This window comes from Sphaeramia orbicularis, chromosome 22 (assembly GCF_902148855.1).
Source record: "Sphaeramia orbicularis chromosome 22, fSphaOr1.1, whole genome shotgun sequence".
NCBI classification, from domain to species: Eukaryota; Metazoa; Chordata; class Actinopteri; order Kurtiformes; family Apogonidae; genus Sphaeramia; species Sphaeramia orbicularis.
In genome coordinates, this window is record NC_043978.1 from 51,161,520 (window position 1) to 51,189,082 (window position 27,563).

Sequence of the window (27,563 nt, forward strand, 5' to 3'; positions counted from 1 at the left end):
TATGTACACAAAAGGCCTATTTCTCTCAAATATTGTTCATAAATTTGTCTAAATCTGTGTTAGTGAGCACTTCTCCTTTGTCCTTTGTGGAGATAATCCATCCACCTCACAGCTGTGGCAGATGCTGATTAGACAGCAGGATTATTGCACAGGTGCGACTTAGGCTGGCCACAATAAAAGGCCACTCTAAAATGTGCACTTTTACTGTATTGGCTGGTCCAGGGGGGTCAGAAAACCAGTCAGTATTTGGTGTGACCACCATTTTCCTCGCACAGTCTTCTTCATGAATTCTCTGAAACAGCTTTGGAGATGGCTTATGGTAGAGAAATGAACATTCAATTCACAGGCAAAAGCTCTGGTGGACATTCCTGAAGTCACATGACCAGTGCATATTCCCTCAAAACTTGTGACATCTGTGGTATTGTGCTGTGTGATAAAACTGCACATTTTAGAGTGGCCTTTTATTGTGGCCAGCCTAAGGCACACCTGTGCAAAAATCCTGCTGTCTAATCAGCATCTTGATATGCCACACCTGTGAGGTGGATGGATTATCTCAGCAAAGAAGAAGTGTTCACTAACACAAATTTAGACAGATTTGTGAACAATATTTGAGAGAAATAAACCTTGTGTGTAAACAGAAAAAGTTTTAGATCTTTGAGTTCAGCTCATGAAAAATGGGAGCAAAAACAAAAGTGGTGCGTTTATATTTTTGTTCAGTGTAAGTGTGGAGTTGTGCAAAATATGAACCTCACCGATGGAAAGCATCCCTTACTTTGCATGTACACATTCAGTGCAAGTTTGGACAAGGTCACTGCTGTGCAAAGACACCAAACGGAAAGGAGAAACCAATTATTTTTTTAATTACATTATCGAAGCATAGATGCATTACTTGTGAAAAAGGTAGAAAAAACAGCAAGTCTTTCTCAATAAGTTAAACCTCTCTGGCGAAAGAGCAGGGCCGGCTCACAAAACAGAAGAATTTCCATAAAGCATTCAAATACATCAAAACAAAAAAAGACAAGGAGTTCTGTTAACTCATGTCGCTCAAATAAAAGTGCATCTCCTTGTTGAATTTATCTTTAAAAAAAAAAAAAAAAAAAAAAAAGAAACACAGAAGATGCAAGTGGCTTATGTTACAGTCCTTCCACCCTTTTTCCACAGGGTTTTTGCAAGCATTTTCATGAAACTTCACAAGTTTCATCGTTCAACAATAAACTGAGTTATAGTTGGTAAAAAAAAAAAAAAATTATATTAACAATAACAATAATTACAATGACAGTAATAACAAGAAATGTAAGTAATAAACACAGTCCTGTACAGTCAGGCTCATCTGCTGATTGACCACAGCCAAAACTGTTCGATTATCGTTTGGACGTCGTCAGTGTGACGCAGTCCGGTACTGACTGGACCAAGGTGGACCACGCCGTCATCTTCTGTCTCCCCTCAGCTGCCTTCGGCTCTGGTTTATTGGAAAAACGCCTTTCTTTTCATGTCCCCCTCTGCTGTTAAAAAGCAAAAAAAACAGGGAAGGGGTGATGAAGAAGTGTTCATCAGGGTGTCTACTCTGAAGTTCTCAGACGTTTAAATGGAATGTGTTTGAACACCTTTTCAGCTCCATTTTGAACCAAGCGTGACTCATCATATTTAAATCATATTCATATTTTTTTTATTCCAGCATTAGAGGTAAGTCTAAAGGTTAGTAGGGATATGACATATAATTCATGAACGGGTCAGACGGAATGGAAAATGCAAATTAGAAAATTAAACAGTGATTTTACTGCATGGCTTGTATTTCATTGCAGACAATATGAACACAATATATCCCATGTTTAGTCAAATCTGTTGGTTTCAGGTTGCAACGCATTTAAGAAAAAGTTGGAACTGAAGCAATTTAGGATAAAGACTGAGTTAAAATAAAGAAATATCAGCGTGATGTGAGCATGTGATAGTCAAAAACAACTACCAGGAAAGGTCTACTCCTTTAGAGACCAGGAGTTTTATAAGAAATGTGGAAGAAAATTATTGACATGTTTCCCAGGGTGCTTTGCTCTTTATCCAATTAAAAATTCCAGACTTTTTCAACTGCTATTTTTTCCCCCCCAAGACCTTGACTTTATGTACTTTTATACTTACACGTTTACTTTTTTGGTTGAGATTGTACCTGTTGTGTGTACTAGAAAAATTCATTTTAATAAATGTATGAATGAATGAATGTGTAATTCACAGTAAATTACGACTTACTGACAGAAATGTTTTCAAAATTTATGAAAACCACAAAAGTGCAAAGACATCACACAAGTTTCACTAGATGTGTGTATCAGTGGGTGGTGTTAAACTCTGGAATTCTCTTTATAATGAGTTGAAGGACTGTAAAAACATATTCCAACTGAAAAAAGTGTATAAAGAAAGAACAATGAGATTATATGAACAGTTATAAGTTTTACATTTGGCTTCGTATTTGTTTTGTATTTTGTGACGTATTTATTAACTTGCTTTGGACTGGTAAAATGTTTTTGCATCATTTCATCAGGTTTATATTTACCTATGTTTTGTACTTTCTGGATATGTAGTTTTGCACTTGGTTTTGTATTCATTTGGTACTATCTTTGGATGTATTTAGTTGGTTTGTCTGACTTTATACAGTATGATTTTAGAGCTAGTTGTGTATGGGTAACCACTAAGGTTATTATTATTTAGAAGGGGGCAGGAAATATAAGATTTTCTTCATCCTGCTCCTTTTCGAGCATGGGTGTATACAGGGTGGGGAAGCAAAATTTACAATGAACATTTAGTTGTTTTTTCTCAGCAGGCACTACGTCAATTGTTTTGAAACCAAACATATATTGTCATAATCATACCTAACACTATTATCCATACCTTTTCAGAAACTTTTGCCCATATGAGTAATCAGGAAAGCAAACGTCAAAGAGTGTGTGATTTGCTGAATGCACTCGTCACACCAAAGGAGATTTCAAAAATAGTTGGAGTGTCCATAAAGACTGTTTATAATGGAAAGAAGAGAATGACTATGAGCAAAACTATTACGAGAAAGTCTGGAAGATACTATTAAAGAAGAATGGGAGAAGTTGTCACCCCAATATTTGAGGAACACTTGCGCAAGTTTCAGGAAGCGTGTGAAGGCAGTTATTGAGAAAGAAGGAGGAAACATAGAATAAAAACATTTTCTATTATGTCAATTTTCTTGTGGCAAATAAATTCTCATGACTTTCAATAAACTAATTGGTCATACACTGTCTTTCAACCCCTGCCTCAAAATATTGTAAATTATGCTTCCCCACCCTGTACATGTTTGTTTACTTGATGATAATTGAATGTTTACTGATGAAATGCACAACCATGAACGAAATACATTAAAAAAAAAATAAAAATCTTTCCAGCACCGACCAGTTAGTGAAATCATATCAAGTTTTTTTTATACGCTTTCCTCGTGTATTTCTAATTTTACAAGATTATGTGCCTTTCAGCATAAAATTTGACTATGAGAGAAACTTTTTCTCATATTTTATGACGTTCACACAAAACACAGCATTTCAAAATTCCATACTTTTTAAGACTTTCAAGACCTGCGCAAGCACCCTGATTTCAAGATAGAAATGGATTTGGATATTTCAGCCTCTATGATGCAGAACAGAGTTTAAAAAAAAAAAAATGAAAGGAATCAGGATGAATTTTAGTGTGTTTTTTTGTCATGGTCTGGGGTCAAAGGTCACCGTAACCTCTGTGAAACCCCAGTAAAGCTGAAAGGCACATGGAGGTTTTGGATGAACATATGCTGCCCTTAGAACGATGTCAAAGCACAATCTGAGGAAGATGACGGTGCAGGTGTCGGACTGGTCCCCCACAGAAAAGGAGAGGCGTGGTCTGTCACTATTATTGCACCATCACCAAGTCATAATTATTGTAAATAATCAGGATTAGTTCATAATTGTAATTCTTAGATTATAACAAAGTTTTTATACGGGTGGGTCAAAGTCACAGAAATGTCATATTTCATAATTATTATTATTCAACATTGTTTCCCATCATTTGACTGGTTCCCTTTTAATAACATCACCTCCTTTCATCCTATTCTTCTGATTCTATAGGTTCAGTGGAGAACTAGTACAGTGGCGTTTGGACCACAGTGCAATATTTATGTCCTGGCTTTGAAGTTTTACTATGTGTCCAATGTACTGTAGCACACGGTTTATTAGACAAAGCAAACAGAATAAACAAGAATACTGTTCATTAAAATTAATCACCAACTCAAATGTCATCGCTGTGACAGGCCTCCGTACGGCTCATTAGAAACACAATGCGACAACGAGGATGCTGTACTGAGTCAAACCTTCAGACGTGGAGCAAAACGACACCTGAAACGTTCCACCACTAAGGTAATATAGCACATTTTTATACTGTTTGGTTCTTTTTGATAAATTGTACATACTATCCCAACTTTTTCCTGATTTGGGATTGTAGTGCATATGTGGTCCTGTACAAAAGCTCTCTTAAGGTAAAAAGGCAGGATTTAATTCGGTTTTAGATCATTTTAAGACATTCTAAGCCTTTTGGATGACCTGTCGAGACCCTGGTTGACTCATTGGAGGTGAACTGTTCATCTGAAGTCAGCAGAGTGTAGTACCTCACTGGGGTTTGCAGTAGAGGTCATTCCCAGAGCCTTCAGTCCAGTTCATGGATCTCGTCCTGCATGGGAGCCGGGGGCCGCCCCGCATCACTCACCCGTTTGGCCATGATCTCCCACTGTGGAGTCAGGGCTTTAGATTTGCCTGGAAACGACACAAAGTTCACTGGTTATGACAAACAGTATGCTGGTCTGGAAACACACAAACAGGAAAACTCCTCCAGTTCCACCATCACTTAAGGATGCATTAAAACATGCAATATAGTGCCCTCTGGTGGCCTTCAGAGGGACTGTTTACATGGAAAGAGTTGTTTCTCCCAGTTTCAAACTGCACAAGTCACATTAGTTTCACATTTTACAGCAACCCTAAAATCTTTTGACCCTCTGTGCAGGTTATGGTTTCATCTGAATCCCACCAACACCACCATGGCATTTTACTGCACATCCAAAAGGAAGCAGGCCCTGCTCTTTCCTCGCTTTTTACACAACCAAAGACTGGTATTTGACTTAGTATTTTAAGTATTTTAAATTAGTTGTGCTTCATTTCAAGACAGGAACAAACTTGTGCTTCTCAGTCAAAATGGAGCCAAGAGAGAAAGTCAGAGTTATTACAGTTAATAATTTGTTTTTATTTTTATTTTGTTTTTTAGGTTTGATATTGTTTTCAGCCTTATAAGTGCAAAACATGATAGTTGTAGTTTTATTTGAGGGTGGATTTAGTTGACTTTTTATTTAGTCTAATGTTATATTGGGTGGAAAGTAGGGATGTAAACCATTAATCGACTAACGATTAATTGTCGATAAGAATTTGCTCGATTAAATTATTAATTGTCGGTTAATTGCCCTTTTCCGCCTGTCCACACCTGTCTGAAGGCTGCCGGTTTGTCCGCGCTGCGACGCCGCAGCTGGGATAGGTGGTCATTGAACTGGATCATGGCGTTGATGAGTTAGAACGTCTGTATGGACATGATGGAGCCAAACACAGACCGTCTGTTTGTGGGTGGAGCCAAACACAGACCGTCTGTTTGTGGGTGGAGCCAAACACAGACCGTCTGTTTGTGGGTGGAGCCAAACACAGACCGTCTGTTTGTGGGTGGAGCCAAACACAGACCGTCTGTTTGTGGGAGCGGTGCACCCCCAACTAAATACAGGCACAAATGCAGGGTCGGTATCAGAACGTTTTCCTGGAGGTTGGTCTAGTCCACGGTCAGTGAGACAGAAGCTCAAACATCCTCCAGACTCCTGATCGGGGACACAGGTATGTAATGCATTTGCGAAGCTTCAGGAGGAAAAGATAAATGAGTGAAAAGTTTCACTTTTACTTCTGTGGGGGCACGAACTGCACCGCCCCGTACCCCCATAGTATTAGACGCAGGACGGAAAGGGACGCACGTATGTGCGCAGTTACCAACCAACACACACGCATCCCCTGGCTGAACCCCCCACTCCCCCCCCGACGAAACGCACACGTGTGTACCCCCCCCCCATTCCCCACCGCCACATCAACAGATGAATTCCACAGGAAACACTGACTGTATCCAATGGATCAATAAATCAGTCATTCAGGAATATGACATGGTTTTTTCATGAAGTGTATAATCAGTATTTAGCTTTTATTTTTATAGACCGTATTGAAAAACAAATTCAGGTTCTCAGGAAAATCGCCGCTTATCAATTAATCGTTAATCGATCAATAAGGGCAACCAACTAACAATTAATGAAGTAATCGATAATTTGCATCCCTAGTGGAAAGACTCGATTTGGAGAGCGTATGACGAATATAAGAGACCATTGTTTGATAAAAGGTCTCATTACATTTTATTCTTTTACACCATGTACAGCTGTATTCAAACGAATAGCTGTGTGTTTAAAAAAGTAAGTAAAGCTCAAAATCCTTATAACAGCTTTTAGTTTCATACAATGAAATGCATTGGGAAAGCTGCATATTCTATTCTAAATCAAAACTTGAAAAAAAAAATGATCAAATTTGTTATTACTTTGCAGAAAGTGAAGAAAAAGGAATATTAGGCTATTCAAAAAAAAAAAGAAAAAAGAAAAATTGTGTCAGAGTTTTATTGTTGTATAACCACCATTTCTAAAAACTGCTTCACATCCGTGCTGCATGGAGTCATTCAACTTGTGAACAGGTATTCCAGCTCAGGATGACTGGACTACATTCCACAATTCTCCTGCATTTCTCATTTTGCCTCAGAAACAGCATAGTTGGAAGTCACCCCACTAGTTTTCTATTGAATGAAGGTTTGGGGATTGGCCTGGCCACTCCTTAACTTTGGACTTTTTGGTCTGGAACCCAGATACTGCTCCTTTTTTGGTGGGTTTGGGGTCACTGTCTTGTAGAGACTTCTGTTTCAAGGGCATTTCCTCTTCTACATAAGACAACATGACCTCTTCAAGTATTCTGATCTATTCAAAGTGATCCATGATCCCTGGTATGCGATAAACAGGCCCAACACTCCAGTATGACAAACATCCCCCTGGTCTGACAACCTGTCTGCAGCCCCCAGACCCAAAAGGAGCAAACTGGCTTCCGTCAGTCCACAGAATGTTGCACCATTTCTCTTTAGACCAGTCAATGTGATCTCTGGTAAACTGTAATCTCTTCAGCATGTCGTTTTTTCAATAATGGGAATTTGCGGGGGCTTCTTGCCCATAGCTTGGTTTCACATAGATGTTTTCTAATTGTTACAGTATTCACAGGTAACTTCAGACCTTCTTTGATCTCCCTGGAGCTGATCATTGGCTGAGTCTTTTCCACTTTGTCCATTTTTTTCATTTTCTTCCACGTCTTTCAGGTTTTAGTTGCCATATTAAAGCATCTGAGAACATTTGAGCTGGGCAGCCTATCATTTTTGGCACTTCTTTAAATGTTTCTCCTTCTCCAATCAACTTGTTAATCAAAGTAAGCTGGTCTTCTGAACAGTGTCTGCAAAGACCCATTTGACTCCTGCATGTACGGTACATTTTCTGCCTTAGTCCTTAAATAAAGCTCTTCTGTTTGACACCTGTTTTTCACAGAATGAAGCACCTCACTAACTGAACTCAACACTCCTGTCACATTGAAAACACCCCTTTCAATGACAGGTTCACTTACACAGTCAACAGCATGCATGTCATGACTGTTGGGTCTGCTGGTTCTCTATTAATCTACCCACTAGTAAATTATTTGCCATCGAGAAAAATAACTTGATCCAAAAACAGTGACTGATCTGGTGAGTGATCTTGGACTGGTATTATTTTGAACCCAACTGTGCCTCTTAACGGTTGGTGAAAATGTAAACAAAGCTCATTTTACCTGTAGTTCTACTTTAGTTTAGTTTGTGTTGCATTGTTCATCATAGCTAGTATTTAGTTTTTGTGTTTTTATTTATCTATTCTTTTCAGTGGATGAAATTCATTTTTCCCTGGTAGTTTTAGCTACTCTACTAACCCTGGAGACAGCAGGTGATTATTTACAAAACTATGGTAAAATATTAAAGGTAAACTATTTTTAACAGATTCAGAGGTGACTTTCTTGTCCAGCAGAGTAGATATATCATTAAAAACAGATATGATGGATACCCAGGATGGTGCAGAACACGCGGATCTGTGAAAGTATATTAAACTTATCGTCAATGACCATCTCAATGTAATTACCAGAAACAAGAAGTACTTGAACTATGGATATCAAAATAACAAAAGACAAAGCTGCTCGGCGAAACCTTTCTTATCTTTTACCAAATGACCACGATGAGACTGAATAAATTAGTATTAAAAATACAAAAATACAAACTAATCCCTAATCCTTGCGCCTGGCTGCTTTCAAATCCAAATCTCCTCCTCATGTGTTATCCCAGCCCAGGCCTGAGGTGGGCTCACAGACCAGTGGAGATGCTTTCCCCTCAGGATACACTTACCCAGACCTCCTCTTCTTCCTCCCTGTCGTTGCCATGACAACATAGACTGTAGCCTCCAGCTACAGCAGCGAGGCCGATCCGATCCTCTCACACTCTCTCTCTGTTTCTCTGCTGTCTTTCTCTGGCGTACTCCCACTCTCTTGATCTCTCAGTCTGTCTCTTCCCCTCACTCAATTTCACAAGGGAGTGGGAAAAGTAGGACATAACCCAAAAAAGGCCCCAAAAACCAACCTCTGAACCTTTCAGCAGCCGATCTCTCAGATGTGACATAATATTTCCCCTTAAATATTTAAATAATGTTTTGCAGGCCTGTTACAGCTTTAAAAATATTATAACCCTAACAAAGTGAACATTATTCCACTTGAAAATGTAGTACTTTAACAGGCTTAGAGACACACAGCACAGCAGGGGTGACATCAAATTGGTTTTCTTACAAAATTAAAAAAAAAAAATCTAATCAGATTTTAGAAAAATTAATTTCAGTTTGACTGGTGGCAGGTCAAGTCTTTTTCATTTATCAGCTTTTGTTTCTTCCATCTTTTCTAAAGCCTGCTTTCAGTCGTGACATCCAATGAAATGTCTCATAGTATTCTAATATCTGAAGCTCATTAACTGTCCAACAAAAGTATTTTTAAAATACTCTGCTAAAATCAAACCAAGACACAGATTTAGGCAGGAAGGCTAACTTTGTGTACTTCAAATGCTCTCCGTACCATCCAGTCCATTGTGCTGTTCATAGGTCCGCTTCCCCAGGATGGTGGGAGAACCGTTATTGAGGATGGGAGAGGATTTGATGGGTGTTAGGCTGCCTGTGGAGATGGAGCCTCCGCGAGCCGGGGGGTCTGGTTTGGGTGGACGAGGATGTGCTTCTGCAGATGACAAAGTGAGAGAGAACAGACAGACAAACACAAGTGAAATTTAAAAAAAAAAACAAAGAAAGAGGTAGAAGAGGAGAGAACACTGTTTTTAACTAAGCGGAAAGCAACTAAAGCAGGAAATGATAAAACAAAATTAAGTTGTGATGAAGTATAGCAAAGCAAACAAGAAGTACCAGAAACACACTAAAGCCAAAAGATCAAGATCAAGCAGCCTGCAGAAAATTATTAAATTCACAAAATATGAGGAGGGACATGTGGCATTTTCTCTTCGTGTACTGCAGTAATCCTAAAACAAATGAGACGGAAATAATTTGAAATCATTTACAAACCCCAAATATGTGAGTTCAACCTGCAGATTCTAAAGTCAATAAATCCATCATCTGTCAGCACAGTACGCTGCAAACTTTTAACACCAATTAACACATCATACAATAACCAGTTAAATAGGATTTTCTGTCAATCTGCTGCATTCTGCCACTCGATTTGTAAAATGACAGATTTTAGACATCAGTGAGTTGGCTCCTGTTTCACCGTTTCTGTCCTCACAGTTTATACGGTGAAATCAATTCTCATCATAAACTCTGTAATTTGCTCTTGTTACACAAAGTAGACTGACAGTAAATTCATGATGCATTCAAGTGCATCTCCTACATTAAAATAGGTGATGGTTAAAACAGGACCATTTGCATTTTTTCAGATTTTAAATAACGGGCCTGTATCTGTGATTCCTGTCTTGTTCTTTAACCACAGCACTTTATTAATTGGTGGATAAAATGAGCACACTATCATTTCTACATTGGCAGATTTTTACATTTCTTTGAAAAAAAATTCTATCAAACTGTTTTAAGTAAACTCACATGTCAAAGTACCTCTGAGATCCTTTTCAGATTGATTTACTCATTTCAGACTGACAATTTGGTCCAGTTCTTTTATTTGTTTACTTATTTTTAATAAAGTGGTCAACAGTCTCTTAGAAACATTCTGATCCTGGTCAAATCTAGTTGACGATGCAACAGCTCACAATACTTTTTCACATAATTAGTCTGCGTTCCTTTTAATTTGTAAGAATATCTACGTATTGTTAAAACCAAACCGAGATCAAATTTCAGTAAGGGCTTTCTATGTCATTATAACACCAAAGCCATATTGGACATCTGAGGCAAACCTAAGCCAATGTGGAGAACATCAAAGCTTACTAAAAATGACTTCCCCCACATTTCATGGTTACAGATGCTAACAAGATTTTGGATAACCTTAAATTTGCTGTAGTTTCTCCAAAGTTCCATACTCAAATACAGTCATAATAGTGGTCCAAATGAAAGAAAAACATACAATTTTCTGGCTGCACCCCTGGTAGCAGGTCTTCCATAAGCTTAGGGACAATGCAGAACCCAGACAGCATCGAAGCATCTCTGAAAACCTAGAGGCCAGCCAATGTGAACCCAGTGTGAGCAGCTGTGTCTTACCCAAGTATCGAACCACAGACTCCAAAGGTTTACGTTCCACAGGTTTCAGTGGTGAAGGCTTTTTGGGGTTATCTGGCAGCCGCAAAGCACCTGGAAGAAACCAGCAAAAAAACAGAGCAACTCAAACCTTTGCTGTTAGCATAAAAATGGACGGTCTAAGAGTGTAATTGTGATACATGTACATATGCAGACTCCTACCCTCTTTAAATGCTCACTATATTTAGCTCAACAGAAAATACCACAATTCATATCAGGTTGTAAAAGCCTTTCAACAACCAACAACAGTGGCTGTCAAGTAAATAACCTTGACTACGTGTTGGAACTGATACAGAGACTCAACAGTATGTGTGATGTTGAGTGTTCCATGTTCATATAAAGGGTGAAAATCCTGGACTTACATTCGGCCTTGATGGCTGCTGTGTTGACAGGGAGGTAGGGGTGCCTCGCTAGGTAACGTGGCTTGATGATGTCCTGGCAGAGGCGGCGTGCCATTCGTGTCAGCCCGGTCGTCTGCAGGTAGAAGGCCTGTCGCGTTTTCACGGCAAACTTGGGGCTGCCGCTGTGCCGCAGAGGGAGGCCATGGGGGCTCTGGAGGGTCCAGAAGATAAACCAGCACTAGAATAACCTAGTTCAGAAGCTTGGAACTGCCTGTCCTTCACACAACATGCAGACAGTCTATGAAAATGGCAAAAGAGCCTGTACTTCCAGTGAAGAGTTTGAAAGATTTTATTATCAGACAGAACACTGTTACAGACATTAGAGACAGTCTTTCAGAGTTGTAAAGGCTAAAGAAATGCACAGTTTATCACTGGTCTCTTCAGAACTCCAGCATATCTATCAGGCAGCTACTTCAGAGCACTTCTGACCAGAAAGAGAAAAAAATTCACTCCTACTGCAAAATCCCTTTTAAATGAAGCCAAATAGACATTTGCTACCTTGAAATACAACCTCATTGACTTATTATTATTTAATTATGGCTTTATCTGTGTCTGAATGCAACATGAATAACATACTCATATTATCCATGTTGTTGTATTCATGAGCCTCTAACCTCAATGTGATCACAATGAAGCGATTTGAATCTTTGAAACACATACATGCACAGCTGTGGCCACCGTGGCCCCAGTACTTCCCATCCAGCCACAGAATTTTAATGAATTCAGAAAATATGAAGGAAAAATGCATTCTAGCATCTAGAATACACCACAGATTTTCTTTCTATATTGAAGTAATGAAAAACCAAATGAGAAGGAACCAAACCCAAATATATTGGACCTGTGGGTTCTAAAGGTTCTAAATGTGTCAATACTGTTTTTTTTTCCCATCCATCAGGACACAACATAGCAGTGCGATCAGCTGGGTTATATTTGTGGAATTACAGTTTTCAACCTGTATTCCTGCTGTTGATGTCCTCTGATTTCTGTTGGAATTTGAGACCCACAGATCGTATTGAAGTGTGTAAAATTCTTCAGCCTATCTGGTTTTGGATGGCAAAGTGCATGAACACAGATAACACACTCAAGGTGCATTTAAGGGAGCCTGATAAAATTTGGAAATATAAACTCAAATAGCCATGCTGAACAAGACAATTATTATTTTTCTCTTTCAAATATTTTTCATTCCTTTCTTGTTCGTTCACTATAGCATGTTTAATAATTACATGTTTAAATCAGAGAATCACAGGCAGGTTCCTTGATGAGTGTGTGTGTGTGTGTGTGTGTGTGTGTGTGTGTGTGTGTGTGTGTGTGTGTGTGTGTATATATATATATATATATATATATATATATATATATATATATATATATAGAGAGAGAGAGAGAGAGAGAGAGAGAGAGAAAAGTAATGGGACACATTGAATTCAGGAGTTTCTTTTCTAACATGGGTCTGGGAATAAAACAATAATGCCAAATGTCATAATATAGTTTTATATTTTATATTGTAATAAATATTATTGCACTGTATTGGTTAGTTAGGTTTTTTTAAAAATTATTATTAATTGTTATCTTTGCCTCCAAAATGCCTCAGAGATGGTTTTTACAAAATTTTTGTCAACAGTGATTCTGTTTTTTATTCATGACTATGATTTTAAATGTTCTACCTCTAAATTTCTCAAATATTTTTCGTGTTTTGACTGTAAATAACAATTTTCTACCACAACTACCCATCTATTTCCTTCACATCTCACTGACGAAGAAACATCTCCCATTAAACTTTAAGGAAATACTGACATTTCTAAACTATATGGACAAACATATTTGGACACATCATGGCTACAGCTCGTAAGATGTCCTGTTCATGCTGATTCGAGATGTAAACATCAATATTTCCTCTTGTATTTTATTTTATTTTAGAAACTCTGAAAATAGTGTCTTATAGAATGTCAAATAATGACCCAACCTCACCTATGAAAACATGTAAATAGTCAAGGTTTAGGTTAACTATCCTACATGAGTGTTTGACTTGCAACATTGTGCTATCTGTCTATTTGTGTTCTTTGAGTGCTTTAAATTAGAAGCTCCATGTCAGGTCATTTGCTGTGTGTCGTCAGCATGTACAAACAAATTTTTTGACTGCAGAACTATTTCTTTAAGGGCAGAGTGAGGCATTAGGCAAACAGGAAGGTTGTTGTTCAGGGTAAATATGCTGAATGTGCAATGAGATCTTCCCAGATGTGTGTGTTGCATTTGTGTGCGTACCATGCTGCTGCGGTTGGGCCCGGGCCTCTCTCCATCCAGCCTCGTGGGCATCTTCAACCCTCCATACTTCTTCCAGTAGGTCCAGCATGAAGCACACAGACGGCACTGCATGTTGGGAGGGCCCCACGAGTACCACTGGTAGGAGCTGCTGGCTACGCACACACAATCACATGGACAAATACACATTTATTCAAACACAAGAAGACACTGTGACAGAGTAAACAAGTACATAGAGAATGTGCACAAGATGGCATATCATTCACATATAATTATCAACATCTGCTTGTGCGCAATGTGAGCAAAAGCACCTTTCATTGATCATTACTGGATTAACTACATCCATTCAAATAATGCAAACAATACTCTGCTGCAGGGCATGTAAAGATGTTCTCATTTTGGAAAAGCAAAGAACCACAAAGAGAACACAGAATGATGAGTCCACTTTGTTCTTATTAGGATACTTTGTATTGCAGTTTAGATACTGAACAAGTGTCCACTGGATATGTATCGCTATCTTAAGAATACACTGTATACTCACACACAACTAATATTGATGCACTGATCTGGTACTGAATATCACTGACCATTGTTCTAATCAATAGATCTACTCAATTTCTGTTCTGTTCTAAGTATTTGTACGATGTAATGCTTGAGCAGCGCACTGTTGACCTGATCCTGTGGCTACAAGAAGACAGAGAAAAAGTAGTGTTTGTGAAATATCTGCAATGTACAAATGTCCCTTCGCGGTCATCTTTGTGACTTGTAGTCTAGTTTTAGTCCAGCTAGTCGCTAACTTACTTGCAGCCACAGTGAAGGGAGAAAAATTCAAGTGAAGTTTATCACTGGAAAACTCTAATACTCAGTCCACAAATCCAGTGCTAACAGGGTCATAGCTTTCATGTTTGGATTTTAGTAGCATCACTGATAAACTTCATCAGGGTCTTTGGAATCAGACAATAGACTTCAGTCTGTTTCAAATTGGGGACAACTGGTCTGCACTTTGGAGTTATTCCACACTTGCTGCTTCATAATTTATATATTTTACATACATGTGGTTTTACACTGTCAGACGATGGTGGTGTTGTACACATAAGAGTGAGGCCAGTCCCTTCCATACAGTCAGGAAATATGTTTATTAAATCTACACTGGCACCATGTCAGTGCTTGGTATTGGCTGATACTAGGGGTGCAACGGTACAGGTTATCCACAGTTCGGTACCTGTTGCGGTTTCTTGAGTCACGATTCACGGTAGGGTATGGTGCGGACGCAGAGGCCGGCTGGAGCCTGGCTGTGCGCCGAAACATAACTGGGAGCTGATGGAGAGCCGTAAGGCTCATTTATGTTCACTTTACTTACATAAACAGGTACATCCGTTTCTAATGTTGTCATGCGTCACTGCCTTCATACTTCCATGTGTTCTGTAAGTTGGAATGAGCGTTTCTGTCAATCCACCAGAGGATGCTGATCTTAAGTGCCATACTGGCCGAGTACCACGAAGAAGAGTGACGTTTTTTGAGAAGAAGAAGAAGAAGAAAATTCAATAAAAGCAAACATGGCGAGGACAGAGGAGGTTTTAATGTGAATAATAATGTTAATATTGAGAAGGGTAGTTGGAAGTAGAAGGGCTGTACTCTGCCGCGTAATGCTTTAGATGTCCAGCTCCAACCAATGACAGTAGAATTCTGTAAGTCAGTCGTCTTGCAAAGCTCTAATATAAACGCGAGTTGTCCAGAAATGTAATTTGAAAATGACAACTGAGCCGTACCGCGGTACATGCTTGTACCAAACCGTGAGGGGCGTACTGAATGGTATGATGTGTACCGTTGCATTCTAAGCTGATACCCAAAGACTCGGCTTCAGGACTGAAGAAAGTGTGACCAGTGCATCTCTAATCTCAACCATTGTCATATGACACATTATCACATATTGTACTTAAACACTGTTTGGATACAGGACCAATAAACCAGTTTAGTAGTTCCATCAAGGTTCCAGGTTCTTAGCAGGTCAGTTTAGAGCTAAACTTCTTGTTACATTATTTTGGTTATTTCAGCATAAACAAGCAATTTCAATGTCTTCAATGGTTTAAAGTAAAAGTTCCAAACCCTCCATTTACGAAATTAAAAAAAAATAAAATAAAGCAGTTGCTACAGTTTCAGACTTACTGTAGCAGCTTTCACAGGCTCTGCCCAGGCCTGGGGTCTGCCCTGCACCTTGAGGTCCTGGGACCCCTGGAACTCCTGGAACTCCTGGGACGCCTGGGACCCCTGGGACGCCTGGGACGCCTGGGACCCCTGGGACGCCTGGGACCCCTGGGACGCCTGGGACTCCTGGGACTCCTGGGACTCCTGGGACTCCTGGGACCCCTGCACCCGCAGCTCCATTCACCAGGGCTGGCTTTACATTGTTACTCAACTGGTTAGGGTTTGGCTTGTTACTGGAGAGGCAGCAAGAACAGGGACAGGGTCAGAGCAGCAGAGATAAGACAGGCTAACTCAGTGTACATTCACTGCAAGAATAAGAACATTGACCAGGCAGACTTCTGCCAGACAGACGTTACACTGATACTGTAGTCACGGCCGACAAGAATACTAACAGAGTGAAAGAACTGTTTGTGCTAATGACTGCTGCACAACCTGACTTTAAAACACCACCCATACTACATGTTTTTTGATATCAACATAACTTAATATAATTAATTCTTAAATTCTGTCTGTAGAATACATCTTAACACTCAACAAAAACATTTAAAAGTACCCACTAGTTAGGGATGTAGACCTGCTTCAACTTGCTCTCTGCCTCAGCTGCTTTTAATCGTTTCTGGAGCAGATAGAAGTTAAAGAGGAACAAGAACAAAGAGATGGAACAGTGTGATGAGACAAGTGAGATTCAGTCCATTAAAATCATCTTGATAATCTTATAACACAGGAAAACATAAGGGACAATTAACCAGCTATGACCTTCACTGACATTACATCTTGTAATGTAACAAACAGCAGACCTCCCAAATTAATTCATTTTGAGATTTAACTATTTAGTTTTTAACAGCTGCAATTTTAACAGTTATGTAAAAAAAACACTAACTAAAAATCTAGCTACTATGAGGTCATGAGTCACAAAGTACTGAAAATCCCAAGAGGAATATTTGTGATAAATGATGTGATTTAAAAATAACACTACTTTTTCATAAATGAAATCATCAAAGACAAGAAAAACCAAAGTAAAAGTCACTTGCAAATATAAAAATCATAAAGATGTACCAAAAAAAAAAAAAAAAAAAAAAAGACACCATTGTTGGTTTAAATTAATGTACACATCCAAACAGTGGCTACAGCCTGGATGAATGATGAGGTTTTACCTGCTGTACATATCTGTCTGTGGTCTTCCACATGTAATAATACTCGATAATACTTGTCAGAGATTTCCACGGCAACTGCATCAAGAGAGAAAAGAGGACACAAAAAAGATTAAATAAAAAAACAAAAACACAACACACATTTCACTTTAGGATTATTCAAGTGGTAGTGGGGATGACAGGAGTTGGTTTCAATCTCCAGAAAGGACACACCTTTTAGGAATACACTACGCAGACATGAAGAAGTGGTCACCCACAGCGTTTAGACACTGGACCAATGAATGCTGGAAAGGACCATTGGCTTACAGAGTATTCATACAGAAAGTAGGAATACATGGTAAGCACCTGTAAAGTTCCCTCTAAAAGTTTGAGAGAAAAACGAGCTGTCAAGCCGAGGCCCCACCCATAATGGTGGTTCAGTTCTGTTGTTTGAGGAAAAAAGGGCTGGGTGGAAACCAGAGTGAGCGGCACTGACAGCAGGCAGCCACCAGGTGGTGGAGTGATGCCCGCAGTCGAGCTGTGCACAAAGGCACAAAGGCCAGCAGCTTTCTGCTCAGGCTGACAGTGGAACCCACAGCACTAACTCAGCTTTCACTGCTTTGAACTCACTCTTCTTAAAGATATGTTTTTGTTGCGAGTGTTTCTACAAAACCACACTCACTGTGTTCCAATACAATATAGCCATTGTACTTAAAAGTTGTTCTAAGATAAATTTCTTAATGCAGCCTCAATGTTTCACTCTGAAGCAGCAATTAAGGGTACACTGAATACCTACTGTATACATGTCTGAATTAGATGAAGACATGCTGGCTAATGTGTAGCACACAAACAGCTCCATATATCACTTCTTGTATGCCTCCCCAATAAGCTTAGATGATACCTCCAGTACTCCATGTATTATTGCTTGTATCACATGGGATGTTGTCACTGAACTCAAGTATGAACTCTCATCAACAAAGCAGGCATCAGAGTCTCAAACATTGACTAAAATAATCACAGTACCAGTGTATTTCTCTAGAAGCAGTGCATCATGGGTTCTGTAGCACAGTACATTTATGGTGATACTTAAGCATATCACTTCTAATCTGCAGAGATTTGTGTTACATGTATCACTGTGAAATTATGATTAAAAAAAAAAAAAAAAGTTCACACCATCTCCAACAATGTAATCTTTACCACACAATGAACACAGACCACCGATGATGAGCGTCTATACATCTTAAATTCTCTTGGCATTCAGTGTGGATGGCAAAGTAAGATTTTCATTGTACAGGGAAACTGTACAATGTGTACAACAGTTTTCAACCTGTCTCTCTCACCATAAGACTCGCATATTCCAACGGTCATTATATCATGACCCACAAAATTTAATTCAATAAAGCGTATTTTTCAAAAAAGGGTTGGTAAGCACATTATCTACATCATGATGATCTTTTGCGAGAATCAAAATATGCACAAGCTAATATCTGCATTCAGGTCACATTCCTCAAATAATGAATGAGTCAACACCACAAATATTTGCTGCTGATTCTAATGAATATCAGTGTAATTTAATTCACAACAAAGTACATCAAATCCACAAAATTTTCACTGAACTGTTATGGGAGCTGCCTTGATTCTAAATATTTCAGTTTTGGTTTTTTAATACTCTCTTGTGCCATCAGTTGTGGTTTCAGTGCCTTTTTAGAGTCAATGTACACAAATCCACATTTAACACACTCCATTTGTGCTTCACCATCATCCTGCAAACAACATGAATTTGGCCTGTTGCCTTTCCATTGAATTTTGGTGTTACCATGGTAATAGCCAGCTATTGCATGTCTACATCACACATTTGTTAAAAAAAGAACCCTTACATCAGATAGCTAGGATTAGAGATTTTTTTTTTTTATTTATTTTTTTACATTTTTCCCTACACACCTCAATTCATTCAGAGCAAGTCTGTGACCCATTTTAGGGTCAAGACCCACCATTTAAGAAGGCTGAATGTTCAATATGTTAAAGAACACATATGCACTTGCCTTTTTTTGTACAACACACACTCTCTTAAGGTTATGGATAAATCATTTGGATTTTTGGATAAAAATCCAATGTATATACATTCAGAAGTGTAGCTCCAATACACTTACAAAATCTTGTTGGATATCGGTGAAGTCCTTGCCGTATTTCTCGAGCGCCTCCTCAAACAGATTGGCCTCTGAGGCACTCCACTCCTCCATTTCATCCCGACAGAGAACAGGCCCACCCTGAGGCACCAGCGCCGCAATGGCTCGAGTCATGTCATAGCCCGTGGCGTGGAGGGTGTCCATAGCATGGAACTAAACACAAGACACAAATTAGACTATGGGCTTTTTTTTTTTTCCAAATGTCATTTCCTTTGAACCAATTATGAAATTAAATGTATACTGTAATACTCAGTGGACATTCTACATTTGATTCACCGTTTGTTGCAGAATTCAGATGCAGCTCCTTGTGCAAGGCTTTGGGCTGCACTTGTGTATGTGTGTGAGTGCATGTGGGGAGCTAGAAGGCCTCTCATCTATGTTTTATATATGAGGATAAGATCTAGGGCAGAATAGGCTCGCATCAGGCTTCTGGGGCCAAACGCTTGTTAAGGATAACTAGACACAGCCCTCGACAATCACTTGCCTGCGCGTGCACAAACACACATACAAGCTTTTTTTTTTATTATTATTAATTCACATCACTTCCCCTCCCATGCACTTATCTCCTATGGTTTGATGCCGATTCAACTCAAGGCCACTTTCATGCGTATGCATATGTACATCTCACCAAGGTGATGTCTCTGGAGGCTGCGGCAGCGCTCATGTGAAGGCTAGGCTGCCGAACAGAACTACTGCAGTCCAAAGCTCTGGCGAATGTACCTACTGACCTATTGGGCATAGATGTGGTAGAAAAATAAACATAGTATCAGACAATTATTAAACATGAATAGCACTCGGAGAGCGCAGACCTCCGCCAGGACAGATCTGCCTCCTGTGCATATTTGTTTGTTAGCAACATAACTCAAAAAGTTATGGACAGATTTGGATGAAATTTTCAGAAAATGTTGATACTGGCACAAGGAAGAAATTATTAAATTCTGGTGGTGATCGGCTGGGGCTAGGCCCAAAGCTTAGTTGCTGCTTAGTCTTACACATTGTCCTAATGCATTGGTCTATCTGTGGTGACTTACCGAGCCACTACTAAGAACTGGTCTATCTGTTTCTCCGTCAGTGAGCTGTTGGGATCCCAGACCTTCTCCTCTAACTTCTCCATGTCTCTACCATCATTCTCATCTGTGAGACACAAAGGTACAGTCACAGGTTACAGTTGTTTAGGGCCACTGTGCTTCCTTACTGACTACAACTGTACAACAGTTTGTAAAAAAAAAAAACAAAAATTAACTTCTTCATAATTTTCTAAAAATTGTCTGTGTGTGTAAAGCTTTAACAAATCCCAGAGTAGAATAGGTGGGGTCTGTCGAGCTGCCAGCATCCAACCAACCAGCCAATCTGCCTGTGTTTCGAACATGCAAAAGAATGTCATTAACATGGCTTTAATTAGAACACTTAGTGTCCCATGGTTCACTGATTACACTTTCAGAGGTTTACCCACCTGAAAAGAATAAAATACTGGCAATACACTGCAGCCTAAATCTGGCGTGAAAATAGTCACATTTGAAAATGACTCAATATCTGCAGAACATACTGGCACACAGTATCTGCAGCGTCAGTCAGAAAATATATTTCAGACAGCTCAAGCAGTAATATTCATTGTGACATTATGGGTATTTAGCAAGTTCACAAAACATGTAGGTAAAAATGTACCATTTAAAATGTAGGTCACAATTGTCACTGGAAATGGTATAAGTACAACAGAACCTTGCAGTACAAGTGCACCACTGTACGAGTAATTTGCTATTAAGAGGTGCAGCTGGTGAGTATTTTTTTCTTGAAGTATGAGTGGAAATCAGCAGTACAAGCGAGCTTCATACTAGCCGCCGCTAGTCAGCACTGAGCTCCTCCTCCGACACAGAATACGTTTATTTTCTTCTCTTTTATAATGGATGTACTCACACCTGGAAAGTCCTTTGGTCTGATTTTTTGATTTGGTTTGACTTTATTTTTTCGTTTGGGTCAGATCGCATTCTCATTGCACTTTTTGCTAGTGGACCGAAGTTTGTAAATAGAAGCATGTATGTGACAAAGTGCGCTGGACAGAAAAGTCGGGGTCTGGGGGAATCAGAGACGGCCAGTGTTGATGAAAACAAATGTGGAGCTCCTACGTGCAGTTACCATTTCAGAACATGTATTCTATTTTTACAGACACAAATTTACAAAAATTACATCAACTGTCAAGAACAGCTCATTCGGAGCTAGATTCGTAATATGGGCATCTGATCAAATGTCGATGACACATTCAATCTCCTCATCACTCCACGGTTGTCCACGGCTCATGGCTGCTGCTGTTGGTGCTGACTACCCCTGTGGCTCGGCTACTTCTAGCAGCTATGGTGGCTCATCAAGCACAAAAGGGTACATGGCTCCTTGGCTGGTTTCGGCTCAAGGCCGGTTCTATTCACACCAGAAGTGAACCGGCCCAGAGTCCACAAACAAGGGGACCGAGACTACCTAGAAGAGGTGGTCTCGGTCCGCTTGTTTGATTTAAATCAGTTTGCATGTTTGTATTCATACCTAAAAAAAAGTCCAGATTTTCCAGGGAAACTAACTCTGGTCCATTTTAAACGGACCAAACGAAGTAGGTGTGAATACAACCTATGTTTTTAAAATTGTTATTTTCTTTCTAACCTTACTTTTTCTGTTTTACAAGCCCTTAAATTCTGGGCTGGAATGGATCAATTATATTTCAATTAATTCCAAAAGGGAAAATTGATTTGTAAAATAAGTACATCACAGAAAGAGCCCAGTCATGGAAGGAATTAAACTCTCACTGTTACATTCTACTGTAGTTCAGAGCTTCCATCCCTTATATCACTGTGTACTCCCTTAGTGATAAGAAAATCATCAGCTGTGCAACACAAAAACCTTTTACAGCTTCTGCCGAGGAAACTATGTCATGAGCTTTGTCTGTCCATTGGTTGGTTGGTTTGTTAGTAGTCTTGCATAGCGAGGCCTACCTCCACACTACTGCTGTGCCAGTGATGAACATCAGTCTGGCACCAACCATCATCATTCTAGATCGGGGGAAAAAATGCTCTTTCTTTGCTCTATTTGGCTAGTGTGTCTTTGACCTAATCATATTGTCTTAACCAGTGTTGAGGTCAGAACACAGCGACAGCACTAATACTGTTGAAAGAGGTGTTTGGTCATTTGTCCACGTGTAAAAGTGGACATATGAGCCATGGTATTAAAGTGACCACCACAACACAAAAAACAAAAAGGTGCATGTCTTTCTCAAAACTTGCCATTTTCAGCATGTAGTTAGTACCTCTGAAGTGCTGTTGCTCTCTGAAACCAGTTAACATGCAGGTAGCACAAGGGAGGAGACTGAAGACTGAAATAGTCTCCAATGGCAGGATTATTCAAGCAGAGTTGAGCCTGGGAGCAAGACTACACAGGGCTTACACAAAAACGGATTTTCATGAATTTTGGTGGAAATGTTCTATTTTGGAGCATTACAATTTGCTTGAATGCACTGGATTTATTTAGATCTTCTCCAAGATCAAATGGGTTCGTCCTCTAGTGTCCTTCCACAAACATTCATAAAAATTAGCCCAATAATTTTTGCGTAATCCTGCTGGCAAACAAACCAGCAAACCAAACTAAGTGGAGCTCTGGTGGAGTTATGTGGTAGAGTTCTACTGGGTGCTCTTTTTCAGGGTTAAATGTAAATGCATTCACACATCTTTATGAGAAGGCCTGCCCATAGATCATTCTGACAGTCGATCCCCACTCCTTTCAAATCTCAGGAACAGTGTTGAAATTTGGGGAAAAAAATACCCACCAGGATACATGGATGAACTGCACATGAACAAAATATGTTAGTGGCCAGATGACATAAATCAAAGGTCAAGGTCGCCTAAGGTACAAACCATCGCTTGATCTCAAGGATGAATCGATTTGATTTTTGTGGTAAAATGTTAAGGCTGCTGTGATCTCATAAATGTGAGAATACTGCATGAACAGATTATGATGTCAGGATAGTAAGCACATCTGACAGACCTACAGGTCTAGCCATTTCCCTGCCTAGTGGAGCCCAATCCATTTTTATTTTTCACCATACAAATTTCTATTTTTTAGCGATTATCAGGTAACAAAAAAATTGAAGTCAATTGTCATGCTTAATCTACATGTGCAAATCTCAACAGAGAAGAGAAGGAAACAAGACAACTCACCCCCAAGTTACCTCTGCCATCAGTTCTAGTAACCACCACTTGCCCAATCTGGAAAGTGATTTTTTACGATTTACTGGCCTGACATAGTGTTAGACTGCCCCAGGGAGGTCTTATTGCTGAGCCCTGTTCCATTTTTAAATGATTTGCTTATGTATAATCAGACTGCTGCATCTGTTACTGCCAAGAACTCAGGTATGTTGTACTGTACTGGAACTTTTGTCAAAAAATAAATAAATAAATAAGCAGAAGCTTGGGGCAGAATACCTACTTAAAGTTTATAAAATGTTCAACTCAATAAGTTCCCATGAAAAAGGTGAATAGTTTATAACTCAGGCTGCACCACTAATGCTGAACACTTGCCACCCCCCCCCACTTAAAAAGAAAAAGACAAAGTGGGTGCACAGCAGGGTAAAATGTCCCCTGCAGGAAAAACTGCTCTGTGATTAAGTTGCTCTGGAAAACAGCGTCAATTAAACATAGTAGATTTAAGTATATGGCACCTTCGTTGAGGAGGTCGGTGATGTCAGCCTGGTACTTGTTTCCCACACGGATCTCCCCCTTATCAGCCAACAGCGTCTTTTGCTGAGGGTCGTACACCAGTGAGTAGAAGAAGGCATCCTGGGAAACACAGATGGCAGGAAGGCATGAAGATGGAATGAAAGGAACAGGAAGTGAGATGGGCAAGCAGAGGCAAAAGAGTGGAGTGTACACTGTGTCTGTGTGTGTTTGTGTGTGCTTTTCCCCTCTGCTAGTCTCTCGCCTCCTCATTACTGTATGTGAAAAGAACATTCTAGGTCAACATGCTGAATAATTCATCTAGAAACAGGAATCTCTAAACTCATAACTTTCTCACTCACACACTTACAGACCTCCTGAAATCTATCCCACCTAATCAGACTCTAGGAGGCTTCATCATTTCATCAGACTTTGAGCACTTGTATATGATCCATACATACCTCTCTGTCCAGGTATGACTTAAGGGCTTCTGTCTCATTCAGCAATGTCACACAACACTTCCCCCTGGGGTCGGGCGAGGAAAAGGGTACACAAAAAAAAGAAGAAGAAAGACACGTGGGGGGAAAACAGAAACACAGAGGGAATAGTTAATGTGTGAAACAGAACAGCAGACATGGCTTCAAGTCCAGGAGATAATGTGTTACGCAAGTGTGATGTGAAAGCTCCTAGTCTGGTCCAAATGTTCTTCTAATAGCCAGATTTACCAACACTGTTGAAATTTACAAAAGATGCTCTGTACAAAGCTTGCACTAGAAAGACATGGACATAGTTATATTTGCGACTGGCTTTAATTCATATGTGTTGTAGGACTTTCCCTTTCATGGTGCAAAATATGTGGCAAAGAGTATTTAAATGATTCACACAACATGATTTACTAACATTTGCAGTCGTTAGTTTACTGCCAGTTATGACAGTAGAAAGCATTTCTTAGCTGATTTGCACATGGCATGAGGAGGCACTAATGTTTCTTGATTTTCTTCACTCATGTTCATTTATTTGGAATGTCACAGGAAGGTGTTATCAACATATTGATTAAAAAACAGTTCACGTTTTCACCTGTACTGTTCCTGGTCCTGAGGTTATTAAATGGAAAACCTCTTAGACATGACACTACCAAATGATCAGTCTGACTTAATCTGTTTTGTTGTTTCCTGACAGAAACACACATAAAACCTACACTTTTGTCTTGTCCCAGTAACAAGCCTTGCCTGTGTCCTTACAACAATCCCACCCCCCTCATCAGGTATGTCTATGCACCGTTCTCAGTGGCTCTAAAGGCGAAGACACACCAACTCGATTTTTGGCGGTCAGATGTCGTCGGGCAGTCTGGTGAGGTCGGTGACATGAGTCTGGTTGGTGTGTCCCATGCGATTGGCCGTCGTTAATGTGGTCGACAGTATTTTTGGCTGATTCAACATGTGTAATCAGCCACTACCATTCATTCAGTCGGAGCAATCTGATTGGTGGAGGGATAGTCCTTGACTAGTGAATCAGTGAACGAGAAGTTTCCATGCAAGTCCAGCTCTGCCAAGGTACTTCCAGTGGTGGAGAATCCCAGATCCATAAAGTAAAAGTCCTGCCTTGTATTTGTTCCAACCATTCACTGAACCAGCCCATTTTGATGAGCACAACTCCTCATCCAGGTAGGTGGGATAATCAGTGGAATCACCTGTGTTAAGTGAACAGGTAGAACCAATACGTGGCAGGACTTTTACTTTATGGAGCTGGGATTCTCCACCACTGGGTACTTCACACTATTATTGTCTTCTATAATAGTCCATTCACTGCTCAGATCGTATCTGAATGAGTACCAGTCACTTCATTCATTCCATGAAGTGAACACTGTTAGCATTGTTAGCAGAGTGCGATTTCTCCTTAGTTTTCGCCTGTGACATCTTTCTTCTTACACAAGAAGAAGTCCAAGAGCTGACAACACCAGTATCTTCTTATTACTAGCCATCCGTCCAACAAGTACAACAACAACAACCCTTCATGACTACTCAACACTCTGCTGACAACAATGACTGACGACAACGAGCTCTGGGTTTAGAGAGATGTTCCGTAATTTTCCAGTTTTACGTCTCGCTCAAGCACAGAAGGTACGCTGAAGTTGGTAGTCGATTTGTGCCGCGTTTCCACTACGTGGAACCAGCTCGACTCGGCTCGGCATTCCTGGAGAGTGTTTCCATTACAAGATCCTACTGACTTTATAGTACCTGGATGTGGCATGTTACTTCCGCGTCGTCTGCTCAGAGAGTTGCTGATAAACTCGCTTGTTGCGTGTTGTCTCGTCTGAATTTTTACATCGGCCACCAAAGACTGAATCTCCTCGACCGACCATGGTGTAGTTTTGGGCTGTCATCATGTGGATTACTGTACCGCTATATTTACTGTCCACTTCCGCATCTGTTTTTTGTAAAACGGAGGGCCACAGAGAAAACTGTCTGACCAATCAGTGGTCTGCAGTGTTTACACATCACATTTTAGTATCTGGTCCCCAGTCCTAGAACCTCGGCGGAGGTGATACCAAAAAAGTAGGGCTGGGTACCAGATTCCAGGTCCTTTTTCATAATGGAAAAGCAAAAAAGGCCAAGCCGAGTCAAGCCAATACCACGTAGTGGAAACAGGGCATTGGTGTGTTCTTCACACTTTTTTGACTGTGTTGGGGAGACGGGAGTTGACTGATAGTCAGGCTACCTTTTCTGGTGATGATCGGCAGTCAGGTTGGTGTGTCTTCGCCTTAATTTGCACTGCTCTTGGTAGACTGGACTGGTCATTGTTAAAATTAACTGGTGGCTCCTGCATTCATAAACTTGTACTGGACCCTCCATTTTGCACTTCAGAATTGCCCACTCCCTACCCCCCAAAAGTGTATTCTGTTTAGTGAACCTGGCCCTGTCGGGATGATGCATCTGTTTTCTCATCTGCAATGATGATCTGATATCCAACAAATCACAGTCCACTGCGTTAATACTCATAGCACATTCATACTACTCCCTTAACTAGTCATTACTTCATTAGACAGACCTCTCTGTCCTGAAGAAAAATGGGCACTTCGCAGCACACAAGAGCTGAGTTAGGAAACTTCATCAAGTTTGAATTCTTTCTAAACAAACTTAGAGTATTTTTACATTGAGCAGATGTCACTTTGCTCTTCCTGTGACTCTTCAGAAATGTCAAGTAATAATGTGGTAATGATTAGGTGGGTTTGCCCGGAGCGTACTGATGAGCAAAGGCAGTTCTATATGTAGAAACAGCCTTCCGTTGACATTTTGTGCTCAACAAGCACCCTGCATATGAGTGGATTGTTCTATGTCTGCTGGTTAAATTGCTTGAAACCATACCTCCCCATAATGAAACATGAGAATTTCCTTTTGTTTTTGGGGGAAAGATGTTTTGGTGAATAAGGTTTTGTGTACAGCCCAGAACACACGTTTTCCCATAAAGAGAGCCCAATAAGCAGAGTTGTACACTGACCAAACACCAGAAGTGTGTACCTGATGTGTGTCGCAGGTAAGGACTCCAGCTGGCGTGACAGGAAGAGTTCTCTGTGTCTGAGCTGGTGTTTCTGCTTCTCAGGAAGGTCTGCCATCTCTGGATTCTCCATCTCCTCCTCCAGCTCCCCTGGGTGAGCAAGGGCAAATGTCAAACATACACGCATCAGATGAGGCAGAACAATGATGTCCTCAGGGAAAAAAAATGGGGGGTGCAAATGTATCAGCTGCAGCCACATACAGTCT

General features: G+C 40.1%; 1 protein-coding gene across 3 annotated transcripts in view; it reads right to left on the minus strand.

Annotated features, from left to right (window-relative positions):
- Positions 1-838: 838 nt before the first annotated feature.
- mta1 (metastasis associated 1) overlaps positions 839-27,563 on the minus strand; it is a 71,895-nt gene continuing 45,170 nt past the window's right edge. Inside the window, exons 4-19 of one of the 3 annotated variants that reach the window (XM_030127235.1) lie at positions 27,321-27,447; positions 24,264-24,327; positions 23,808-23,925; positions 20,146-20,248; positions 19,743-19,842; positions 19,079-19,267; positions 16,953-17,027; positions 16,356-16,414; positions 15,916-16,031; positions 15,760-15,825; positions 13,597-13,748; positions 11,299-11,488; positions 10,901-10,990; positions 9,270-9,425; positions 4,643-4,787; positions 839-1,502 (exon numbers count right to left, since the gene is read on the minus strand). In XM_030127235.1, coding sequence (XP_029983095.1) covers positions 4,681-4,787; positions 9,270-9,425; positions 10,901-10,990; positions 11,299-11,488; positions 13,597-13,748; positions 15,760-15,825; positions 15,916-16,031; positions 16,356-16,414; positions 16,953-17,027; positions 19,079-19,267; positions 19,743-19,842; positions 20,146-20,248; positions 23,808-23,925; positions 24,264-24,327; positions 27,321-27,447 — 1,712 coding nt within the window. In that variant the 3' untranslated portion in view covers positions 839-1,502; positions 4,643-4,680. Of the gene's footprint in view, positions 1,503-4,642; positions 4,788-9,269; positions 9,426-10,900; positions 10,991-11,298; positions 11,489-13,596; positions 13,749-15,759; positions 16,032-16,355; positions 16,415-16,952; positions 17,028-19,078; positions 19,268-19,742; positions 19,843-20,145; positions 20,249-23,807; positions 23,926-24,263; positions 24,328-27,320; positions 27,448-27,563 lie in introns of all 3 variants that reach the window. The other 2 variants (XM_030127234.1, XM_030127233.1) reach the window with 2 other exon arrangements.